The 24,097-nt window shown below is 40.5% G+C and overlaps 1 protein-coding gene across 1 annotated transcript; it reads left to right on the forward strand.

The window, feature by feature from the left end:
• Positions 1 to 253: 253 nt before the first annotated feature.
• ALX1 (ALX homeobox 1) lies at positions 254 to 23,778 on the forward strand. The gene is made up of 4 exons (XM_044980119.1): positions 254 to 612; positions 3,706 to 4,010; positions 7,984 to 8,112; positions 23,259 to 23,778. Exons 1-4 carry the CDS (start codon positions 381 to 383, stop codon positions 23,577 to 23,579), a joined length of 987 nt encoding a protein of 328 aa, XP_044836054.1. The 5' UTR covers positions 254 to 380; the 3' UTR covers positions 23,580 to 23,778.
• The last annotated feature ends 319 nt before the right edge of the window (positions 23,779 to 24,097 follow it).

The raw sequence follows: 24,097 nt of genomic DNA on the forward strand, positions 1-24,097 counted from the left end.
GGGGGAAATGTCTCTTTCCATCTGTTTGCCCCCACCCTCCAGCCCGTCTGTGTGTCTGTCTGTCTGAAATGGATCTGTCTGTCTAAAGTGGGCCTGGATCTCCCTCCAGTGTTGGGATTAGGTCTAGAGGGATCTGGGGTGGAGTTACACTGGTTGCCTATTTTCATATTCATTAGAAATGGGAGGTTGCGCAAGGAGCCCTGCTGAGCTTCAAGATATAAGAGCAACTTCGGGTTCCCCCTTTCAAGACAAGACAAATCAAAGGCTCAGAGGCAAAGCAGCTCCCTGAGCTCTGGAGGTCTCTCCCCCTCCACTCCCTCCCCCCACCCCAGCTCACAGTCCAGCCTCTGTCTAGGGAAGAGGCTCCCAAGCAGCTTTAGATGATTATGGATTTTCTGAGCGAAAAGTTTGCCCTGAAGAGCCAGCCGACTAAGAACAGTGACTTTTACATGGGAGCAGGAGGCACTTTGGAGCACGTTATGGAAACTTTGGACAATGAGTCCTTTTACAGCAAAACTTCAGCCAGTAAATGCGTGCAGGCCTTCAACCCTCTGCAAAGGGCTGAGCATCATGTGAGGCTCGAGAGGACATCTCCCTGCCGGGACAATAATGGTGAGTCTCCCCGTAGGATTATTTAGCACTATTCTTAGCTCGCAGAGCAGGGGAATCGGCGCGTCTCCCCTCCCAGGTTCACTCCTTTTATCCGAGGACAATAGAGGAAGCTTTAACTGGTGCACTTAGCAACTAACGTGCGGTGGATCCGGAGCACGTTCCGGTGGAGGATCGGTCGCACGCTTTTTAACTGATCTTTTAAGCAAATAGATTAAAGAGCCCCTTTCGTTAGGCTTCAGCCTCCCTTTCCGGCAGCACACAGGCGAAACTTTCGCTTTGAGTTCTACCGCACCATAGTTTAAATGTTTCCGGAAGACACAGCCTAAACTCAAAACATTCAACTAGAACTAGAATCACAATCCGAATTGCAGTAAACAGTACTGACTTTCCCCTTCCTTCCCCCATTCAGAGAGTTCCATAGAATCCCCTAAAGGATTTCTAGCCCAAAAACAGTCGAGCCAAACAGAAATGTTGAACATTTTTAAACAGTTATTTTCGTTACAGGATGCAGCTAAATTTGGAGATTTTATAATAGAAAAGTCTCTATGTTAACCGTTGATTGATGTGTACAGTGCACACGGTCAGATTTATTCTCTTTTATATATAGTTCAAGCTGGAATGTAATGATCATATATAGTGGTGTGCTGTTATATTATGGACACACACTGCGTATGTTTCTATAATCAGTCCATCTTTTAGCTTAAAGCGTGTTTGGTCCTTCTACCTTTTAGCTTAGACTATCTTCTAATGTACTAAAGAGACGAAATAGCTAAACTTGCAATAACATCTGGTGCGGTGTCTAGAAGCATTCTTAACCTAGTAACAAATGCTCGAGTGACTCAGATCTGGCTTGCTCTACAGTCTGTTAAACTGACTTTTAACAGCCAAAAAAAAAAAGACCCATTACAGATTTCAAGCTACTACAGGGACATTTCTTAGTGGTAACTGTTTGGTAAAGTCTTCAGCTCCAATACAAAAGCCCTCCAAAGTCAAAATGTTATCAAAACAAACCATCTATCTTTTCTATCTTGTAACCGACCGAATACAAACTCCATCATTTCGTTTCAAGACAGTTAAAGCACTTTTGCAATTCAAGAAGATTTTTGTGTCTCCTTGTATACAGCACATAACCTGCAAGCGCGGGTTCTTTTAAAACAACAAACCAATAAATGTGAGATATTTATAACAAACCTATTTATTTTAACGAGGTTTCAGATCTGCCGAACACCTTACTGCAAATGTTAAGTACCAAAATGATTAAAGTATACGTAGTTTTCTAATATTTTATTCAGTCTGTGGAAATAATGTTTTTCACTTCCCAAACGTTACATACAATGTATTTGGGTTATAGTTAATTATTATATTCTATATAATATTTTTATTGTGAACATTTCCAATCTTTTATTTCAGACTGGTCATTTAAAATATATTCTATTTGTACTTTATTTCAAAAGCTGAAACTGAATAACACTTTTTCACATTTCTTTCAAATAGTTATTTGGACTAATACTACTTTAGTACACTAGGGCAACAAACTTATAATTGTAATGTTTATATTACAGCTAATAAATTATAACACATATTTTTGATCATTCTGACTAAATTAATAAATATAGTTTATATTTCTGGAATCTAGGCAAAAGAAAATATGGTGCACTTTATTTTTATTTTTTTAATGAACAGTTTACAATTTTGACATTTTAATTCAATATTTTCTCCCTATGTAGTTCAGCATTTATAAAAATAATACTAAAAGAAAAAAAAACTTGGTCTAGTAGAAAGTTCCTATATATGGCTACAAATCAGCTAAGTACAATACGAGGATTAATAATATATCAAATTTGCTGTACTTTGTATATGTATTGAAAGATTTTTGGAGACAATTCTTTTTATGTGAGAAATCTTAAAGGGACCAATGGCAATCTTTTGCTCTTAAAAGTATCAAGAACAAGTGTGGTTTAGGAAAGATACAGCATATTGATTTACTGAGTGTGATTGTTTTTAATTAGCCTGCTTAATTTATGTTTGGTGTTTTATTGCATTATTAATCTGTGTATTGGAGTCGTGGATCTAAAAAATTATGTTTGGTTAAAATCACCCTGAATGAACAGAGAATCATCAATGGTTCTTAATGAAATTATGGAGCATGGCAGAGAACCACAAAACAAGCTCCAAATCATATGCCTGATGCCATCCTTTATAAAGTTTTACTGTGGTAGATGTTTCAATTTTCATTCCTGCCTGTGAGAGCAAAAAAAGGATCTTTCAAATCTTGTAACATGTTGCATGAGTTATCCATGCAATGTGACATGTTTAACAAAAAATATCAAATGTTTTTTATTTCTTATTTAGAAACTAAAGACAATTATTTTAATATTTATTGCTGTCATTTAGTGTTTACCGAAAGATAAATAGTTCCTGTAATACTAATACAAAATATATGAAATAAGTTCTTTTAACTTATTAACATTTTGCAGAACCCCCCTATATTTTATAATCATAACAACCTTAATTGGAAACAATTCCACTTCACAAATCCAAGGATATTTAAAAATCTGTTGGGTTTGTGCAAATGTCAAATTTTAGTTTTACTCAATTGGGCGGTTCTTGATTAGTCAATTTACAAATATTTAATTTGTTCTATATAATTATTTTGATTTTTTCAAAGAACTATGTTGGGGTTAGTTTAACTGCAACCTTAGTTTAAAATCACATTTTTCAGCAGCTTTTGTGCCATTTATTTTAAATCAAAATCTAGTTCACATTAGAATTCTGTGGCTATGCAATTCTATTTCAATCAGATTTTGTATACTGCCTATTATGTATTTTATTTGCAATATATAAGAAATAGGTAATTTACTTATGCAGACTTCTTTATCTTCACACCAAAAAAGTTCAAAGAATATTTTTAGATAACATATCTTTGCAAAAATTCTATAGGTATCAATAATGGCATCAATTAAAAAAAAATACAGGATTCCTTGCCAATTGTATCACATTCCAACACATCAGTGCATATAATCAACTTCCCTATGGAAGTTTTCTAAAAATCCTCAGCCCATTTAACTGCTTATTTTCCCCTCCTATGTACAGTGAACTATGGGATTACTAAAGTAGAAGGACAGCCTCTTCACACAGAGCTGAATAGGCCCATGGACAATTGCAACAGTCTTAGGATGTCTCCAGTGAAAGGGATGCAGGAGAAGGGAGATCTGGATGAACTGGGAGATAAGTGTGACAGCAATGTCTCCAGCAGTAAGAAGAGGAGACACAGGACGACCTTTACCAGTTTACAGCTGGAGGAACTGGAGAAAGTGTTCCAGAAAACACATTATCCTGATGTATATGTAAGAGAACAGCTAGCTCTGAGAACAGAGCTCACTGAGGCCAGAGTCCAGGTAGGTACCTAATTTAGACATCACACAGGACAATTTAAACATCCTGGAAATTGATCAACAGCACATTAGGGGTTGTACAAAAGTTCATAATGTTGCATGAAACAGAATATATTTTGTTATGTTTTTCTATAAAGAGAGCCAGTTCATTACATAGGAAAAATAACTTGTTAATATTTAAGTTTCACTGTCTGGGAAACTTGCATATAGGAGGAAAAATAGAAAGAAATATGGAGTTTCGGTCTCTGATAACCTCACTTCTCTGTCAAATTTTCAGGCAGCACATGAATATGGTGTTAATATGTAAAAGTTCCCAACAGTGTTATACAAAGTGTATAATAGTTTGGCAGTATCATCATACCAAATTGGACTGCAGTGGACGCCAATTCTATTATTGAACACAAATTACAGATTTAAAGTAATCAAATTCCTTATATTTTGTTTCAAATAGTAAACACTGAAACAATATATATAGACAGTAAGGGCTTGATCCATTAATATCACTGGGAGTTGAGGCTGCTCAATACCTTGCAGGATTGCGACCTAGTTTCTTTCACTTATTGTATGATCAATTTTCAAGATTATTTTAATTTCTTGGGAACATTTATTGTTGAACAATTAATTAGCTAGCATTACATGTCTATATCTTAGTCATGCACATAACTGATTTAATACATCTGTATAATATTTGCATGTGTACATGTACAATGATGAGAAAAGGTGTTCAATGTGTAGAAAGGCTGACAAAAACTCTGAGATCTTTTGAATTTTACTTTCAAAGGATGGGTTTAGCTGTCAACTATATACAGAGATTGCATTTTAAAAGTTCATTCTGTTTTTAGAGATCTTACTGGTTTCATTGATAGTCCCTGTTTTTTACAGTTTAGGGAATATCAGGCCTGTTGAATCTCCCAGAACAGGAGTAACTTTTTTGAGTTTAATCACTTTACGTGTTAACAACTTCACAACCTGTACTTTATAAAGAAATAAAAGCCAGTTCACATGCACACGACTGAAAATTAAACAAAGATCACTTTTATAAACTATTTTAATTACTTAACTTTTATAAAATAAATGGCCTTTGCCTGTCTGTATTCAGCTGAGTGACATAGGCATTGTTGTCATCTGAAAACTGGGTCCAGATATTCCCTCTGTTTGCACCCATGCAATCTCACTGAAGTGAAGAGAATTTAGCCCAGGGACTTTTAACTCTTTAATAAACCCTGGAGAATCAGTCATCTTTTTAAATTTAGAGAGCTTTTTGGAAGTGACTTCTGGTCATTACTTTTTGCAACAAATCTCTGCTTAGATTTCAAAGAAACACGTATAAGACCACCGTGGCTTTATATTATTTCAGTTATGTAATTTTGGGGCCACTGGGGCTCACTTAGAATTAGGATGGAATAATGGGGTCCAAATTAATAGTTTCAGGTTGGGAAATTGATCATAATTTTTCACAGTTATATAAGCTTCTTGAAGTAAAAGTAGGACAACTGAAGAATTAACAGCACAAAGCACAGTATATCTGAATAATAGGCTTTCTGACAATATTTGTTTTCTATTTTGTTTACAAATAATTTTCCCTCACGTAGAAAATGACCAATATCTGCATTTCTGAGAAGCTAAATAAGAAAGGAATATGAAAGGAAATGGTGATCATGTTGATCCTGAGTAGCAACAGTATTCCATCATGGGATTAAGCAGTTTAAAAGGCCTTGCATCATTAGGGGCAAGCATCTGGCAATGTAAGGATAACAAGCAGCAGTTTTGCATTACTTTGTGTAGGCAAATGGTTACTTTATCTTTGCCAAGAGTCAGTTTCTAGTAAAGTGATGTAAACAGAAACATTCTGGGGGATTGTCAAAGAAGAAAAAAAAGTGTGCTTTTTTTTTCTAGTTTAGTTACTATAAATTCAAACAAATTGTTTTATTTACTTTAGTGGAATGATCAGCTGGATACGCTACCCACATTTCTCTTCACCGCCATTTCATCAAGATCCAGTTTAATTTGTGTCCTGCGTACATGCAGAGAGAGCCAACCTGAACCTAATTTATCTAAGTTGTTCTCTTTCCTGCTGCATGTCAGTGCAGTAATTGGCACCCATTTTAAGGAGATTGTCAAGGTCTTTTTTCAATGAAAGAGCCTCATTACTAAATTCCCTTAGCATGTTCCTGGTGCCTCCTGTGGAGACAGCAGGAAAAAAATACTATATATATATATATATTGCTGAGCCCCAGGCATGATAGATAATACAAATTTACCAACAAGGTTCATAGAAAATATGCTCAACAGGTATTCTGTGCCTTGTTTTGATTTCTGGATACATTTTTCAAGACTGCCATATTAAATTTGCAGTAAGTAGTTAGAAATTAAACTGACCAATAATATGCCCCTGCTGCTCAGACAATATCAAGGGAGTGTTAGAGTCCCAGAGGACCAGGCAAAAATCCCTAAGAATTAAAAGCACTAAAACCAACTAGAAAATTTTTCAAGTAACTCTCATTTTGATGTTACGTTTTAATGACAGATGAGTCTTTAAATTATTTCCTTTTCATGACACTTTCTGCTCAGCCTAAAGAGAGCTCTATGCCCTATTCTAGAGACTAATACCATATAACTTTATTTTAAATATTGTGGTATCCAGTATAATGAAGCATCCCTTAGTATACAGGTGGGTACCATCTTTTTTTTCTCTGTTTGTACAATGCCTAGCACAATGAGGTCATTGTCTGTGACTGGGGATCCTCAATACAACTAGTAATATTAGTTTTACTAACATGGTAACTTTATTAACAAGTATCAAAATGAATTTACCCATAACAGAACAATAAGGGCTTGACTGGGCAACCCTTATTTCTGTTGATGAACACTTTCAAATTAGCAGTCCCTTTGATTCTGTGAGATGATGCTCATGAGCAAGTGTTCACCATCATGAGTCTGGATTGCACAATAGAGCCCTCAGAATAGTAGTTTTGGTTCAGCTTGTAGCAGGCTACAAAGGAGGCATATAAACTCTTCTAGGTACTTCAAACTAAACTTCCAAAATAGAGTGAAGCTTTAATTATACATCACAAGGTGGATCCCCATCTTTAGACGCCAGTCACAAGTTACAACATGGTGGACTCATATTAGTCTCTCAGACAATACTGTGCTGAATACAATATAAATACTCACAGAGTTAGATACATTAATGCCTTAATAACTAAGGGCCTAATCCAAGGGCCATTTAAATTAATCTTTCCATTGACTTCAGTGAGCATTTGATCAGACCCTAAGTGAACCTAGAAATGAAATTCCTTTCCTTCCCAGACCTCCAGTGTTCCAAACAGGACCCATCTCACAGTACAAGTAATATTTCTTTTCACTGAGCTGCTTCATGCCTGCTGCCAGAACTATCTACTGGATCCTATTATAAAGAACAGCCTTTGCCCCATAACTGTTTATTGGCTGATTGTGTCCCTTCCTTCAAGATCCTCTCCATTATACAGCAAAGCTCACCGATGCTGTTAGCCAGCTTCCCCCACCATTTTCTTATTGCTCCAGATAAAGTTTATATACCACCTCTTAACATAAAGAGTTTAACCAATCATAACAATCTATTGGCTGTATGAAATTAATAATAAGTGAAGGGACTTTTTAGGTGTGACTTGCTGCTATCTGAGTGGGCTGCCCAAAATAATTGGGATATATAACATCATGTTACCTTAAGTGCTGATCATTCTTTGTCTCTTTCCTTCAGTCAGTAGGGGAAAAATAGATTTCCTGTAAGCACACCTCAAAGAGCCAGAATTCACTTCAATAGACCTTATATCGAAAGGGTCTGGGGTGAGAGAGGGCAGTGAGCTTCCTCTTTTCAGTGAGAGAAGTTTCCTTTCGGAGAAGCATGACAATTTTGGAAGTTGCCTTCCAAGTCTTTTGGTTTCAGGAAAGACTTTTCAGTAGCTTCTTGTGCTTGTTTTTTGCTTTCATGGTGTAGGTTTGGTTCCAAAATCGAAGAGCCAAATGGAGAAAAAGAGAACGCTATGGCCAGATCCAGCAAGCTAAAAGCCATTTTGCTGCGACCTATGATATATCTGTTCTACCACGGACTGACAGCTATCCACAGGTACAGTAAATAACATAGAACAACACCTTTGTTCCCCCCTCATGCCAATGCTTACATGTAAAGGTGCTCAAAAATAGTACAATTGTAGCATAATGAAAATATTCAATCATCATTACCCTTCACTGAGACATTCGAGTCCATGTTGATTTTATTTCTGACTCTATTGATTTGATTTTCTTTTAACATTCTTCATTTTAAAATATCATTTCTGTATGACTTCATACATGCAAAGACCCAGAAACAAAATAGCCAGCAAGCGCACTACATTTGCACTTTAATTCCTGCACACTTTCACTTTTCAGTTTCTTTACCTTTGTTAACTAGTCAAATAAATATAACATTGTATATGGCATAATAAGACAATATCTTTTGGGCTTTGTTTGGTGACCCTTAGCCCTTCTTGAACAAAAGCGCCATGAAACCATCAGTCTTAGCCAAGGCATCTGTTTTCCTTTACTCCCCCCCCTTCTCACCAGTTACAGTATATTTTCATTTCCGCTGACCATACTTTGTTTTTTATGCTGTTTATAAATGCCAAAAAACTTTGTATCCAACAGAGCTGCCATTATGACCAACACCTCAACTGTTTATACAGAATAATTAGCTTTCACAATACATTTACAGCTTTTTTTTTTTTAGATGAGAAAAAGCTTTTTATAAGATGTTGCATTTCTATTATGGCTGATTTTCCATAAGTTATGGAGGTTGATTTGTTCTTAAACAGTGGGCAATAACTTTGCTTTGTGCATTTTTCTTTCTTTTCCTGCATGTATTTGATACACAGGGTCTATGTGTGTAATCTATATACATAGGCACATGCACATGCACACATGGGTGAAAGCCTAGTTACACCGGGACGTTGGGCCACTGAATATAATAGGCCCAGGATTTCACTTCTTGTACATATATATATGATCACATACAAACACCCCTACATAATCTATACTATATATTCATTACAAAAAGAACACCAACAAGCATTAACGATGAAGTCAGGAAATTCAGAATTGCAGTTGTCACTCTACTTTGTTAACAGACCTTCCATTACATGATCACTAGGCAGCTTGGCCTTGACTCTGTAACCATTTAAGCATGTGCATTAGTGTATACTCACATGAGCAGTCCCATTGAAGTCAGTAAGACTGCTCACAAGCACACAGTTTATGATTAAGTAATTTAACGGTCAGACTGGGGGGAAGGAGAGGAGGGGAAAGAGATGATCAAACCCTTTTCACCAGTTATCGACTTCCTCCATTTATTTCTCTTCTCTTTCCCTCTCATACTGTTCCCATCCTCCTTGCTGTCTATCCCCTGTCCCATTCCTCCCTTTGCTCCTTGGCCCCTTTCTTTTAGGCTTGGGGCACCTCTATTTTTGTACTCACTCCTCTTCATGTCTTCCTTCTAATTTCCACTTCACAATAAAAAAAAGCAAAGCTTTTCTGGACACCCTGAGACACACCTGCCCCGTTCCCTCAATGCCAACGTGTTCTTGTGCTGCTAGGACTGCTGAATCTCTGTCAGCTCATCAGTTTACACTGACTTAGACAGACCTGAATGCATTTATGTTAGGAAATGGGGCTTCCAGAGCATTAGTATTATTTCATAGTATAGTAGCACATGGAGCACCCAACCATAGGCGGCAGGTTTGTATAATTTTTGGTGGGGCCCAAAATGATGGTGCCCCCCCCCCCACTCCCGCCCTGTAAGCCGATATAAAATGAAGCTACAACGCGTCAGTGCCACAAGATTACAAGGTTGGAAAGGGGTAGGGGGTTCCAGGGGCCAGTCAAGGGACAAGGAGCAGGGGGGGTTGGATGGGGCAGAGGTTCGGAGGGGCAGTCAGGGGACAGGCAGCAATTGGATAGGCATGGGAGTCCAGGGGGTTTATCAGGGGACAGGTAGGGGGTGGGGTCCTGGGGGGAAGTTGGGTGGGGTCTCAGGAGGGGGCAGTTGGGGACAAGGAGAAGGGAGGCTTAGATAGGGGCTGGGGTCCCAAGGGGCAGTTAGGGGCAGTTGTCTCGGGAGGGGGTAATCGGGGGACAAGGACCAGTGGTGCTTAGATAGGGGGTGGGGATCCTGGGGGGCAGTTGGGGCAGGGGTCTGGGGAGGGAGCAATCAGCAGCCAGGGGCTGGGATTCAAAGGGCTCTGAGCTGCTGGCAGCCGCGGGAAGCCCTGAGCCCTTTAAATCCCAGCCACCCCTGCGGGCAGCCCAGAGCCCTCCGATTCCCAGCCGCAGCTGAGATTTAAAGGGCTCTGGGCTCCCCGCGGTTGCAGGCAGCCCAGAGCCCTCTGATTCCCAGCCGCGGCTGAGATTTAAAGGGCTCTGGGCTCCCTGCGGTTGCAGGCAGTCCAGAGCCCTCTGATTCCCAGCTGTGGCTGGGATTTAAAAGGCTCTGGGCTCCCCGCTGCTGCCGGCAGCCCAGAGCCCTCTGATTCCCAGCCGCGGCTGGGATTTAAAAGGCTCTGGGCTCCCCGCAGCAGCGGGCAGCCCAGAGCCCTCTGATACCCAGCCGCGGCTGAGATTTAAAGGGCTCTGGGCTCCCCACTGCTGCCAGCAGCCCAGAGCCCTCTGATTCCCAGCCACGGCTGGGATTTAAAGGGCTCTGGGCTCCCTGCCGCAGCGGGCAGCCCAGAGCCCTCTGATTCCGGCCGCGGCTGGGATTTAAAGGGCTCTGGGCTCCCCGCGGTTGCAGGCAGCCCAGAGCCCTCTGATTCCCAGCCGCGGCTGAGATTTAAAGGGCTCTGGGCTCCCTGCGGTTGCAGGCAGCCCAGAGCCCTCTGATTCCCAGCCGCGGCTGGGATTTAAAGGGCTCTGGGCTCCCCGCGGTTGCAGGCAGCCCAGAGCCCTCTGATTCCCAGCTGCGGCTGGGATTTAAAAGGCTCTGGGCTCCCCGCTGATGCCGGCAGCCCAGAGCCCTCTGATTCCCGGCCGCGGCTGGGATTTAAAAGGCTCTGGGCTCCCCGCAGCAGCGGGCAGCCCAGAGCCCTCTGATACCCAGCCGCGGCTGAGATTTAAAGGGCTCTGGGCTCCCCACTGCTGCCGGCAGCCCAGAGCCCTCTGATTCCCAGCCGCGGCTGTGATTTAAAGGGCTCTGGGCTCCCTGCCGCAGCGGGCAGCCCAGAGCCCTCTGATTCCGGCCGCAGCTGGGATTTAAAGGGCTCTGGGCTCCCCGCGGTTGCAGGCAGCCCAGAGCCCTCTGATTCCCAGCCGCGGCTGAGATTTAAAGGGCTCTGGGCTCCCTGCGGTTTCAGGCAGCCCAGAGCCCTCTGATTCCCGGCCGCGGCTGGGATTTAAAAGGCTCTGGGCTCCCCGCAGCAGCGGGCAGCCCAGAGCCCTCTGATTCCCAGTCGTAGCTGGGATTTAAAAGGCTCTGGGCTCCCCGCAGCAGTGGGCAGCCCAGAGCCTTCTGATTCCCGGCCGCGGCTGGGATTTAAAGGGGCGAAACCTAGCTCCAAATATTGGTGGAGCAGAGCCCCTGATTTTGAATATTCCTGGGGCTTTAGCTCCACGAGCCCATATAAGTTGGCGCCCATGCGGACATCAGGGCTCCAGTGTGTAAGGCATTGTACATACACATAAGAGATAGTCCTTGCTCCTAAGAGTTTATAATCTAAGTAGACAAGAGGGACAATGAGTGAGGAGGGGAAACTGAAGCACAGAGATGTGAAGCGATTTGCCCAAGATGACACAGGAGGTGAGTGGCAAGGCTGGGATTAGCATTCATATCTTCAGAACCTCAGTCCCTTGCGCTATCCACTACACCATGCCGGCTCCCCTAAAGCACAGTTTCTTTCAGCACAGTCTCATTTGCAATCTTTCCTGACCAGCAGATTTCCAGTAATATCAGACCCTAGAACTATGCATACACCTCTCTGGGATGCTCAGTAAGCATCTTAAAATGTGTGTGCTAAAAGTGTATATTTTAAAACTAACCATAGTTTGGTTATTTAAAATATTGTTAAATATAGATAATGTTTCATCCACATGATGTGATAATTGCTTGGCAGTTATTGCTAGGATTTAAATGAAGCTCTTTTGAGTTATAGGAGAATGCCAAAAGAAAAACCTGAAGCCAATGAAAATGTCTGTTGTATACTTCCTGACTGGTCCAAAATGGCTGACCTGATTATTGGTTTTTTCATGAATCTTGTGAAAAATTCTTTCCCAGGCTTAGGTCATGTCTGCCAAGTTTCAGCCTGGAGGAAATTTTTATCACTGGGTTGAGTTATAAACTCCTAAAAATAGAGGTTTATATTAGATATCCTGATAGAAGAACATTAAGTAAGTATTGCTACCTTACTGCTATATGTATTCTTTGCATACACAAATATACACATCCATGCCTAAGCACACCCATATATATATATATATATATATGGAATAAGGCCTGCTACAAGAGAAAGCTGTACAGGTTTAATTTCAGTTGTTTTTTTAAACTGATTTTTAAACTCAGATGGGCTCTCTTGTTTAGGTTTAAAAGTGGTATTTTTCAGTTTCTCTTAAGCAGACTCCTAATCAGCTTAAACTGATTGAAATAAGACTGGTTTAAACTGAAATATGAGAGTCCCCACAGTTTTTGAACTGGTTTAACTAAGGCTATGTCTACTCTACAGCCTATGTTGGCAAACTTATATCATTTGGGGATATGAATACTCCATCCCCCTAAGTGACATAAATTATACCGGCATAAGTGTTGGTGTGCACAGCGCTATGTCGGTGGGAGAGCTTGTCCTGCCAATGTAGCTTATGCCTCTTGTGTTTTTTTATGTTGACGAGTGAGCTCTCTTCTGTGTCCTCTTCACCAGACACGCTGCAGCAGCTGTACCAGTACAGCTGCGCCTCTGTGCCGCTGCAATGCTGTATGTATAGACAAGGCCTAAATCAATTTAAAATTGCTCCTTTAGTTAAACTGGTGCAATGTACTCATGTAGACAAGGCCTGAGGCTATAGTCTGGTCTACACCTAAAACTTAGGTCAACTTAACTACATTGCTCAGGGCTGTGAAAAATTTTGCACCCTGAGCGTTGTAGTTAGGTTGACGTAATCCCTCATGTAGACATGGCTAGGTTGCCAGAAGAATCCTTCTGTTGAACTAGCTACTGCCTCTTGAAGAGGTAGATTACCTACAGCAATGGAAAAACCCCTTCCATTGATGTAGGAAGCCTCCACACTATGGGCTATGGCAGCATAGCTGTGCTACTGTGGGGGCTGTAGTGTAGACTTGGCCTATGAAACCTTCTACCAGAAGACATAATAGTCACTAGAATCACTGCATTCAAACCTTTTCATTTGGCTTCTTTCCCATCATAAGTACTTCACACACACAACACATACAACATTCCGTATAAACTACTCAAGCTATTTCTTCCACAGACAAGGAGGAAAGAGAGAAATTACTATTGTTATTTCTATTTTTAAATGGTTGGGAGACATTCTGGCACTATGGTGATGGAGTTATATAAGTGGTTAGACAGACGTAATATGCAACAGAGATATATGCTGCTGTTATATTAGAGATTGGTCAGGATTTAAATTAGTGATCTGCTTGCCTGCCCTTGATACTGTTAATAAGGCCTGGTCTACATTAGGAAATTAGGTTGGCATAACTATGTCGCTCAGGGGTTTGAAAAAATCCACGTAAAATCCATGAAAAATGGCATAGCTAAACCAACCTAAGTTGGTGTGTAAACTGTGCTAAATTGACAGAAAAATGCCTCTCGGGGAGACGGATTACCTACGCCAATGGGAGAACCCCTCCCCATCAATGTAGGTAGTGTCTACTCTGAAGCGCTACAGTGGCACAGCTGGAGCGATGCAGCTGTGCCACTGTAGCATTAAGTGTAGACAAGATCTAAATTACATTAATGTAATTGAGTAGAGGCTGCAATCACAGTGCCATTAAGTAGAGTGAGTGCCATTATCACAGCACTCCTAGTGGTACCACAACTAGAACAATAAATAATGATACAAAGTAAACTGATCAGCCATTTCATTTTCCCTAAATGAACCCTCTCAAGCACTATTAATCTGACACTGACATCTCTGAAGATCAAGGCATGCTCTGCCATGCATGCAGATAAGAAGGTTGTCTGGGAGTGGAGCAACACACATAATTAGATCGGGTGATAAAGTTGTGAAACCCTTACTTACACTGATGTGCATTTACCAACCTTTGATTTTGCCTGTGAAAAGTACATGGGGACTGGGGAGGATGGAATCTTTCTCCTTTCTCCAACATGAATTTAGGGACACTGGGGCGTCTGTTGCACTGACTGCTGTGTGGCATGAGGATCAGCAACCAATGTGGTTCTTTGCTCTGCATTATATGATTTGCAGCCTGCAGATCTCTGCTCTGAATTCATGTATGGGTTGTATTCCAAACACACACAGCCCACTTGAATTCCAGCAAAGATAGATACTCAGTAGCATCCTTCTGGAGCAAAACAGAAGGATGCTCTGCTCTGCTTTTCCACTGCCTACCTGACCCCCACCCCACAGTAACAATATGATATTTTTGATGCATTCGGAGCCTTATGTGAACTATATAAAGGATTTCTTCCTAAGTGAGTAAAGAATCTTTTCAACTTATTTTGGATGGAAGATTGGCTCTGAATTATTTATTATTCAGCCCAACCATGCTAGTAAGTTACTCTTCTTAATCTTTAACATAGTAATAGACAATGTACTTTTGATATTTTTATAGACCATAATTATTTGTTCTGTCTAATTCAGTTTAATCTATTTTGCAGTATGTTGACTGTTGACACAAGTTGTGGTGCAAAATGATTGCTCTGCAGGTTGAAAAAATAACCGGAAGCCCCACTATCATGCAAATTCTTCTCTTGTGTCTGCACACTCAGATCTCCCCTTGACAGGTGTGGGCACTTCAAGTAGCATTTGAGACACAAGGCCTTGCAGTTCAGCTGTACTTCAGGCTTGTGGTCAAGCATATTGTACGACAAAATAGTCATGGAAAAATTAAGGTAAAATAGTGAAAAGTAGAATTTGTTGAAATTTTCCCAAAAGTAGATGTTATCATTACCTCCCCCAACAAATCATCAGGTTTTTTAAAGCCAGCTGTAGGATGAGTTGAAATTTTCCAAATTTTGAATTTTTGACAAAGGTTTGTGTGGAAAATTTGATTTTGGATGGAAAACCCAACACATATGTTGTTTTATGACCTGCTCTAGTAGCAGCTTTTGGCCTTATTAGAGGATTAATTTATGCAGCACATTAGGGCTCAGATCATTTTTAAAGAGTGTAATAAAAATATACCATAGGCTAGAATTTGAGAGGCTAAAAGTGCTGTCCCTGGTGTTGAAAAAGTGACCTCAGTAAGACTCTGACACTAGAAATTATTATACAGATTTTGCCTTTAAGGAACAGTGCTGTGATAGGGAGAAGAGGATGCAGTCAGTCCTTGGAAGCATTGTGCTAAAGGCAGGACGAATAACTTCAGGGCTCTGAGGGTGCACAGCCCTGCTACCCCATGTACAGAATACAGCATGTGCTTCCCACCCCACTACATGGAGCAAGTTTTGGAGGGTGGTGAGAAGAGGGCGACATTGCTCCATGTTCTTCGGAGAGGCTAATGCCACTGTCTGTGCTAAACTTCAATAGTCTTTGTGCTCAGGTACTAGGTTGTAAATGGACCAAGGCTGGGACATGGTTGCATCTTCTTATTCCCCATGAAGAGTTATAATCTGACTCTCGATTCCACATTATTCATGTTCAGTACTTAGGCTAATAGTTTTAAACTGTATGCCTTAAATATAATCCATATATATTATCTCTATAAACGCAAGAAGGTCAATAAATAAATAAATGTGTTCAATCACATCCTTTACAAACACAGAGATATATAGAGAGGGATATCTCCCCTCCCTCCTTCCCTCCCCCCCCCCCGCCCCACACTCTCTCACTACCACACCCCTGCTTCCCTACTTGTTTGTTCTTTGCTGTTGCTGCACTGTTACCTCTGCTGGATTCTTGTTGCTTTTCCTAAGATGACTACTCTTTTGTCACTGAGACTCTGGGATTCCTTTTCTCCGGAGCCACAGCATCTCCTTTGAAATGCAGCTGGAGTTGGAAATGGAGGCATGTCTGAGGCACTGGCTGCAGTTGATTTTTCAGGGAAATTCCAACCCACTGCAAGTGGGAATCCCAAAAAGAGCGCTGGAGCTTCAAAAGAAGTAAGAAGCTGTGGGGGTGCAAAAGAGAGAATGTGAGGAAAGTAGATGGCAACTTCTTAAAAATAGAGAGGGGAAGAAGTACAAGGGCTTGTCCCCTACCTTGGACTGGCAAACACACTCAGATAGGTTAAGTTAGATGATGTGTATTTATTTATCCTATGACTACCAAGTCAGCAACAGAAAAGCTTAAGGTCCCATATTCTATTTAGCAACTCAGGGATGTAAGAAATTATATAAATATGCACATGCTGTTTATTAATCCCGTGAATCATAATTCCAATTTCATTGTAATGGATAACTCCCATTAACAATAATCAGAGTTATTGGCTCAAATTAAATCCCTCATGTGGTCTATATTATACACCACATGTTATATGACTTTAACTATAGGCTAAATATAACTGGCAGATAATCGCAGTAGCTGACTAACAGTGACTGTTATTTAGTGCTAATTCTGTTGACCAGTGCCAATTAGAATCATAGAATCATAGAATATTAGGGTTGGAAGAGACCTCAGGAGGTCATCTAGTCCAACCCCCCTGCTCAAAGCAGGACCAACAGCAACTAAATCATCCCAGCCAGGGCTTTTCAAGACGGGCCTTAAAAACCTCTAAGGATGGAGATTCCACCATCTCCCTGCGTAACCCATTATAGTGCTGTTCTAGACAGCGTCATACAACATATACAATTTTCTTTTCAAGCCCATAAAAGCACCATACTCACTTACCCAATTAATACTTAGAAATACTTGGTCCTTGGTGTCTCAACATTTCCTCTCGCATTATTTGCTGAATCCTTAGTCCCTTAAACTTTTTTGGGGAAAGTGAACCTAGAGTTTAGTTACAAGGTTACTCAATGGTGTGAGGTGGGATTTTCCCCTTTAACAGTGCTCTCCAAGGGTATGAAATATGGCCTTTGACCATATCATAGCAGTGAATCATGCCTTTCTTTTCACTCTTTGGCTCTGAGAGTTATGTGGGTTACAGTACATCTGGGATGTACACTATACAAGAAATAAAGCATGATGATCTTTTGAATACTAGGCCATTTTAGTCTGGCCAAGCTGTGGTAGACACAGGATCAAGGGGTGGGAAGCTGCCTTTCTGCTCTCTTGATCCGGGGCCTAAGCAGGGGCTGAATTGACCTGTGGTGCAGTTTAGAGTAGCAAGATTAACCTGGCTAAACCAGTTCCATAGGAACTTGTTGCCAGCCTGGGATTGCCAGGGTGCAGTGGCAGTCCAGGAAGAGTAGGAGAAGGACAGGGAGAGTAGGTGGCATAGAGCTAAGAACCCTGACTTTTTGCCATAAGGGCATTCCCTGTACATCAGGGGAATCCCCCCCTATCCTGCATAATTCAGCAGCACAAAAGGAACAGACCCAGTGGGTAGGATCTGGCTCATTACTATATTATTACTGTTGTTTATTAATAACATCTCAGTGGTCCATTATGCTAGGCACTGAAAAAAAACAACACATTAGTAAGAGACAAAGACCTTCTTCCTCATAGACCTTACAGTCTGAATAGACTAGACAGAGGAAGTGTAGTAGACTTTAAAGATGAGCAATTCAGCTACAAGGCGTTGATTTGTTCAAAGGTACACAACAAGATCTGTGACTTGAACCCAAAGAAGTATGGAATTTTTACTTGGAAAGAGAATCAGAATACTGATTACTTTCATTAACTTCATACTTTGGTTCTGTCAAGTAGAAGGTCTATTCTAAGGAAGTGACATCATAACTATGATGACAACTATGACTTTCCTAGTGATGTTGATGTCACAGCCATGAAATCTGACTCTTTTTTTTTTCCAGCTGGTGGTGTATAAATATATATAAAACATGGTAGGTAAATATATTCAAGGGTTCTGGTGATTTCATGGTAACCACAAGAGCAAATCTCAAGCTGTCTGTGATGTTAACAGAAACCAGAGATGTACAGTATGTATAGCCTTATTCACAGCCTCCCTGAATTGCCTTTTATATAGTACATGGATCACACAAGATTTTAAGAGGAAAAATATTTTCTTTAAATTCATGTGCACAATGTCCCCTTTCCCTCCTGTCTACATCTGCTATGTACACTATACAAGAAGCACTGATCATTTCTATTTATTGTAAAGTATTGCTCTGTTTATATTTAATTCTGGGATATATTTTGCACTTAGAATTTCACTTTGAGACAGTTATGGAATAACTTTTTGCTAAATAGTGGAGCTGTGATATCAAACATGATTCAACCACTTAAAATGAAGGCCGAATAATTTTCATGTCCAATAATAAAAGAACAAAAAAATGACCTAGGGAATAGGACGATAAAGCAAACATGATACATACACTTGAAAAGTGCAGCTGCCTTATGAGACAAGCTGTAAGCATCTTCCAGGATCTTGTTAGGCTTTTCAAATTCAGGCTAGTAGTTAAGATTCCTTCCTCCGATGAAGGAATCTGTGGGACCACTTTGTAATCTTTAAGAATCAATCGTTTGTTCATTTTTTTGACGTGGCATAGATCTATTTGAGCATTATGGGCTGATTTCTTCCCTCACTTACACCTGTACAACCTCAAATTGAAAGGGGCACGTTTAGGATAAAAATATCATGAAAACTTGTGGTACTGTATTTATAGTATGCCAAACACAGAGGTAGCAGAAATCTCACAAGTACTGAACTTGTGATACTTCCAGACCACACAAGTTTATAGGAACATCTAAACTTAACCTCTGAAGCTTCTGAAGTCCACCCATCATCAATGTAGTAGACATACCACTGGACAAAGTTCCACTTGTCTGTTTTACCCATTTAAAGCAGTTTTCAAGCAAAATTATTCCAGTAATCATACCTCTGCAGCCCATGGAATTGCAGAATTTGCCCTGATTTTTTTAAAGAACATTGGGCAAGACAGATAAAATGGGATTTTATCTAATGTATGTCAACTGTGGGAATGATGGGGAAATTTCAAAAGGTTGCAAGGTTCAGATTGGATACTTATGGGCTGGAAATATCACAAAATCATCTTTTTTTGTGAAATTTCCTCTACATTTGAATATCATTCAAACTGGAAACACAGTACTGCAAGAATAGCTTCATGAGATTGTAGTTTTGGGGATCATGCACTATTTCTAAGAGCTTTCAGAAGTATAATAGCTTATGTTTGGAACAGCCACCATATTTGTTCTGCTTGCAGGTAGACTATAAAATTGCACACAGAGCATTAGTATATAATTAGTTTTCTGTCACCTTTGTAGGCACAGTGTGACAGATCCTCAGCTAGCATAAACTGGCAAAGCTTTGAATGGAGCTATGCTAATTTACACTAGCAGAGGATCTGGCCCATAAGCTCTGTGTCTAATGACACTTAGGTCATTGGTTGTCATAGAGTCTGAGCATATGAGATGCTGAACACCCTGAGCACCTTGGAGGATTGGGCCCCCCAAAAGGAATGGGGAAAGATTCATTACTGTCAGTAAGTTATTGTCTAACTAGGAGTTTATAAGGCAGATTTGTTTCTGTGGAATGTGAATGATCATAAAGAAGGCTAGAGTTAGCACAAGCTCTAGAAAGACAAAACTGTTTGCTATGGATGGATAACATAGGCTTGAAAGAGAGGCTGTGGAATCTCTGTCACTGAAGGTTTTTAAGAACAGGTTGGACAAACACCTGTCAGGAATGGTCAAGGTTTAAATGGTCCTGACTCAGCGCAGGACTAGATGACCTCTTGCCCTTTCAGCCTTACATTTCTATCAAGATAATCCGGGAAGCTCAAATCCCCTGAGACTCCTTGGCGGTTATTAGGCCTCCAAATCTGTTAAAACCTTAACAGGTTTGGTGGTGCCTCCAGTCTCTATCAGTTTTAAAAGGCTCTAAGGGACTTCACAAATCCTGTAAACCTTAAGACTCATTGGAGCCCTCTCCAACCTTCACCCTCCCCTAGAGTTATTGGAGGGAGTGTTCTACCCTTCATCTCTACAGGCTTCATGAGGCTTGCTGATGGTCTCTTCCTCCTCAACCCACACCCTGCAAGGCTTTGTATCCTCAGCAGGGCCTGCATTTTGCAGGCCTTAGGACATTCATGGACCCTGTTTCTTGAGCCTTAAGAAGGATACCCATGACCCTCCCTATGAACCTTAGAAATAGCTAGTGGGAAGCCACTTAGTAGCCTGGGCGCTTACCCACACATGTCTGCCTCAGACATAGCAGGTTCCGTAGTCCCCTGGTAGCTGAAATTGGCTTCCCTGATCTCTGAGGAGCAAAAGTAGGCTTGTCAGCTTATGACAAGTTAAAATAGTCTCAGACTGGTCCTTTGGGGAATAACAAGCCCCATGTAGGGGTGGGGTAGGCCTTCTATGGGCCTGATGTTTCTGTGAGGTTGGGATCCTCCAAAAGCAGGAAGTGGAAGGGGACAGGCAAGCCTCCTAAGGGTAAACAGGTCTCTTTCCTCCTGTTGATCTCAGGAGGCCCACAGGAAGGAGGAATTATCCTTGATCTCTCCCCGCCCCCAAGCACTTTGCTCTCTCCATCCCTTGTCCTCCCCCCTACTCCCAGCAGACCACCTGAGTTAAGTAGGAGCAGATCTTTAGGAGGGTGTGCATGTGTGTGTGTGTGTGTGTGTGTGTGTGAGAGAGAGAGAGAGAGAGAGAGAGAGAGCAGGAGCATCAAGATGGGTGTGATTTGCCCCTTGTTCGCCAAGTGTTCTGCAGGACGCCCAGGAAAGAACATTTCCACTTGTCTGCCTCTTTCTACTCCTAGCACTGTTTCTGGAGCTGCCAAGGATCCAAAATTAGCTTGCCAGCTCCCGAAGACCCATGCTAACAATATAATTTAAAATATTAACTTTTAAAATATGAGTTTAATTACCTCATCTTTATATCTGCACACTAGATCTCAACTAGACGAGTTTAGTGAACCATAATTTATCTCTGTCCTTCTGGTTGGTGGTTTGTGTGTGTGTTTGCTATGAAGGAGTAGAGGAAAATATACATCAGAAACATTTTTTAATTTGGGAGTGCAACTTTTTTTTTGGTGGGATGTCATAATTCATTAACCCCTTTCCCAACTGATGGCAAATTTGATAGGAAAAATGGGGGTAAAATTGGGTTTATAATGGGAACTCACTTTGTGACCTATGGAGCAATTTGTGACGCTCCAAAATAGCACCATAAGTGTGTATAGCACTTAACAAGCACATAAAAAGATACAGGCCCTATCCCAATTTGCTTGCAATCTAAAGTCAGCATGAAAATGTACAAACACATTTTTAAAGGTGTGGGGGAAACCACAGGAAATGAAAAGAGCATGATCTAGTTCTTGGCAGAGCGTTTTCCCCATAGTGAATGAGAGGGGAAAGTTGTCTTTATCATGGATTTATTGTTGTTTCAGTAAAGTTTGAAACAGGACTACATTAACACGCACTAGAAAACTTTTAGTGTGTATCAGCAGGGTCCACGTTGAGCCTGTTAGTGCATGATATGCTAGTGTGGACTAAAATTTACACCCCTCTGGTGTGGCCTAAAGCTCTGTGTAGAAAAGCCCTAATTGTCTAAGGAGAGACTTGTATGAAGAAAGGGGGATTGTAAGATCAAGTCGCCCATTCATGCATAAGATGGCCACATGATGGGAGGAGCCAAGTAGAGAATGGGAGAAGACAAAAAAGGAGGGTTGGATGTGAGTCTTGGTTGGAGCAAAGTGCACAGATAGGGCAGTAAAAATATACACAATCTGAGATGGAGGCAGAAGTTGTGCTGAGCCTTGAAAATCCTTGTAAACCACTATCTAACAAATAACAAATATATGAAAAATATATATTCATAAATTATATAAATATATACACTGAAGACAGGAGAAACCAGTGGTACTTTATGTTTAAAAAATTAGGCTTTAGGTGAGTGCCAAGCACAAAAGGCATAAGACAGCAAACCCTACACACGCGGTTACTCCAGATCTGCAGCAGACATTGCCGGTAACCACTAAGTTTGTCTCCTAGTCTGTCATGTAAGGTTTTCCAACAAAAATGCCACACTGTATAGCCAGTTAAGGCAGAGAGCTGGAAAAAAGGTTCATGGGTGTAATTTTGTTTTAAAAATCATGAAAAAGACGGTTTTAACTAAAAACCGTCTTTGAAACCACTTTAGAAAGGAGCCATGAATTTGTTATGACTCATGTCTGTATCTTCTAGATTCATTTGTTTTAAAGTAACTAACTATACAAAGCTATCCAAGACACTGAAATTTCATATTTTATAGTCAAGCACTTGAGAAAATTATCTGTTCAGTTCAAAGTTTGGTATATTTATATTCAAATACTTACTTAAAAACTCTCCATTGCCATGATGCATATGCAAAACATTACAACAGTTAGGTGACTGGTGTGCTGAGACCACTATGTACCATGATGACCAATATTGGCTCATTGTTTCCTTGTACACTTCCATCTGTCTGTATCCATCTGTTACTTGTCTTATACTTAAATTGTAAACTCTTTGAGCTTTGTGTTCTGTGTTTGTACAATGACTAGCATAATGGGGTCCTGTTTATAGCAATACAAATAAATCATATTAATAAAACAAAGTGCAAATTTTCAACTATCAGAAGCTTTTATAATGACAATGATATTTTTCACTTCTACAGCCCCTTTCTTCTGAAGTCATTTGAAGGCTTCCATTGACTATAATGGGCATTAGATTGGGTTCTTTTTCTCCATCAGAAGATGGATATATTTAAGTTCAGTGTGCCAAGTGAATCAGTGGCAAAGCAGAGAAAGGGTTCCGCAGTCCTAGCTCCCTGGCATATGATCTAATACATTGCGCATGCTGTATCTTCACTGTATTTTTCAATGAAATTGTATAGCACTCGTAGGGTAGTTGTTAATATTATATAGCAGAATTAGTGAGGGAAACCAAAGAAAGAAGAAAAAAAATGAAAAAAAATCTAAATGTAATCTTATTTTATATGTTCCAGATTCAGAACAATCTGTGGGCAGGAAATGCAGCTAGCAGCTCGATGGTCACTTCCTGCATGCTACCGCGTGACACTTCCTCCTGTATGACACCTTATTCCCACTCACCCCGGACAGATTCTGGCTACACAGGCTTTTCAAACCACCAGAACCAATTCAGCCATGTGCCCCTCAACAACTTTTTCACTGACTCTTTACTTTCTGGGGCTACCAATGGACATGCATTTGAAACCAAGCCAGAATTTGAAAGGAGGTCCTCCAGTATTGCAGTTCTACGAATGAAAGCCAAGGAGCATGCTGCAAACATTTCCTGGGCCATGTAATATCATAGTACACTTTCTTTTTTTTTAAGTAGCAAACTAAAAACATTCTTATTTCCCATATTTAAAGGACACAACAATAAGCTGCTGTGTTTGGAAATGCTAGAGGTCAGGATATACATTGAAGCCTGCTTAAATAAATATCCTATATTATTTAACAATAAAACTAAAGGATAAACCTGAATAGATTTACCAATCTCAACCATCCCTGTTTTTTTGTTTTTTATATTTTATATTAAAACATGTTTTATTGTACCAGTTGATGAAATATGATTATAAAACTTGCAAAAAGAATAAACCTATTAAACAAATACATCGGCTATATTTTGATATATGTCAGTGCTACGTACAAAAGGAATTCCTTATGAATGAATACCTGATAAAGGAGGAAGTCTGGTGAGGAAAATACATTTGTCATATCAAGGCTGTGATGTAAATCTTTAAGCACATTGTGTAGGGTGTTAAGCATATGATTCTCCTTATTGTAAATAAATGTTGTAGGTCTAACTCTGTGAGCACTC

The sequence above is a fragment of the Mauremys mutica genome, chromosome 1 (genome assembly GCF_020497125.1).
Source record: "Mauremys mutica isolate MM-2020 ecotype Southern chromosome 1, ASM2049712v1, whole genome shotgun sequence".
In the NCBI taxonomy this organism is placed as follows: domain Eukaryota; kingdom Metazoa; phylum Chordata; order Testudines; family Geoemydidae; genus Mauremys; species Mauremys mutica.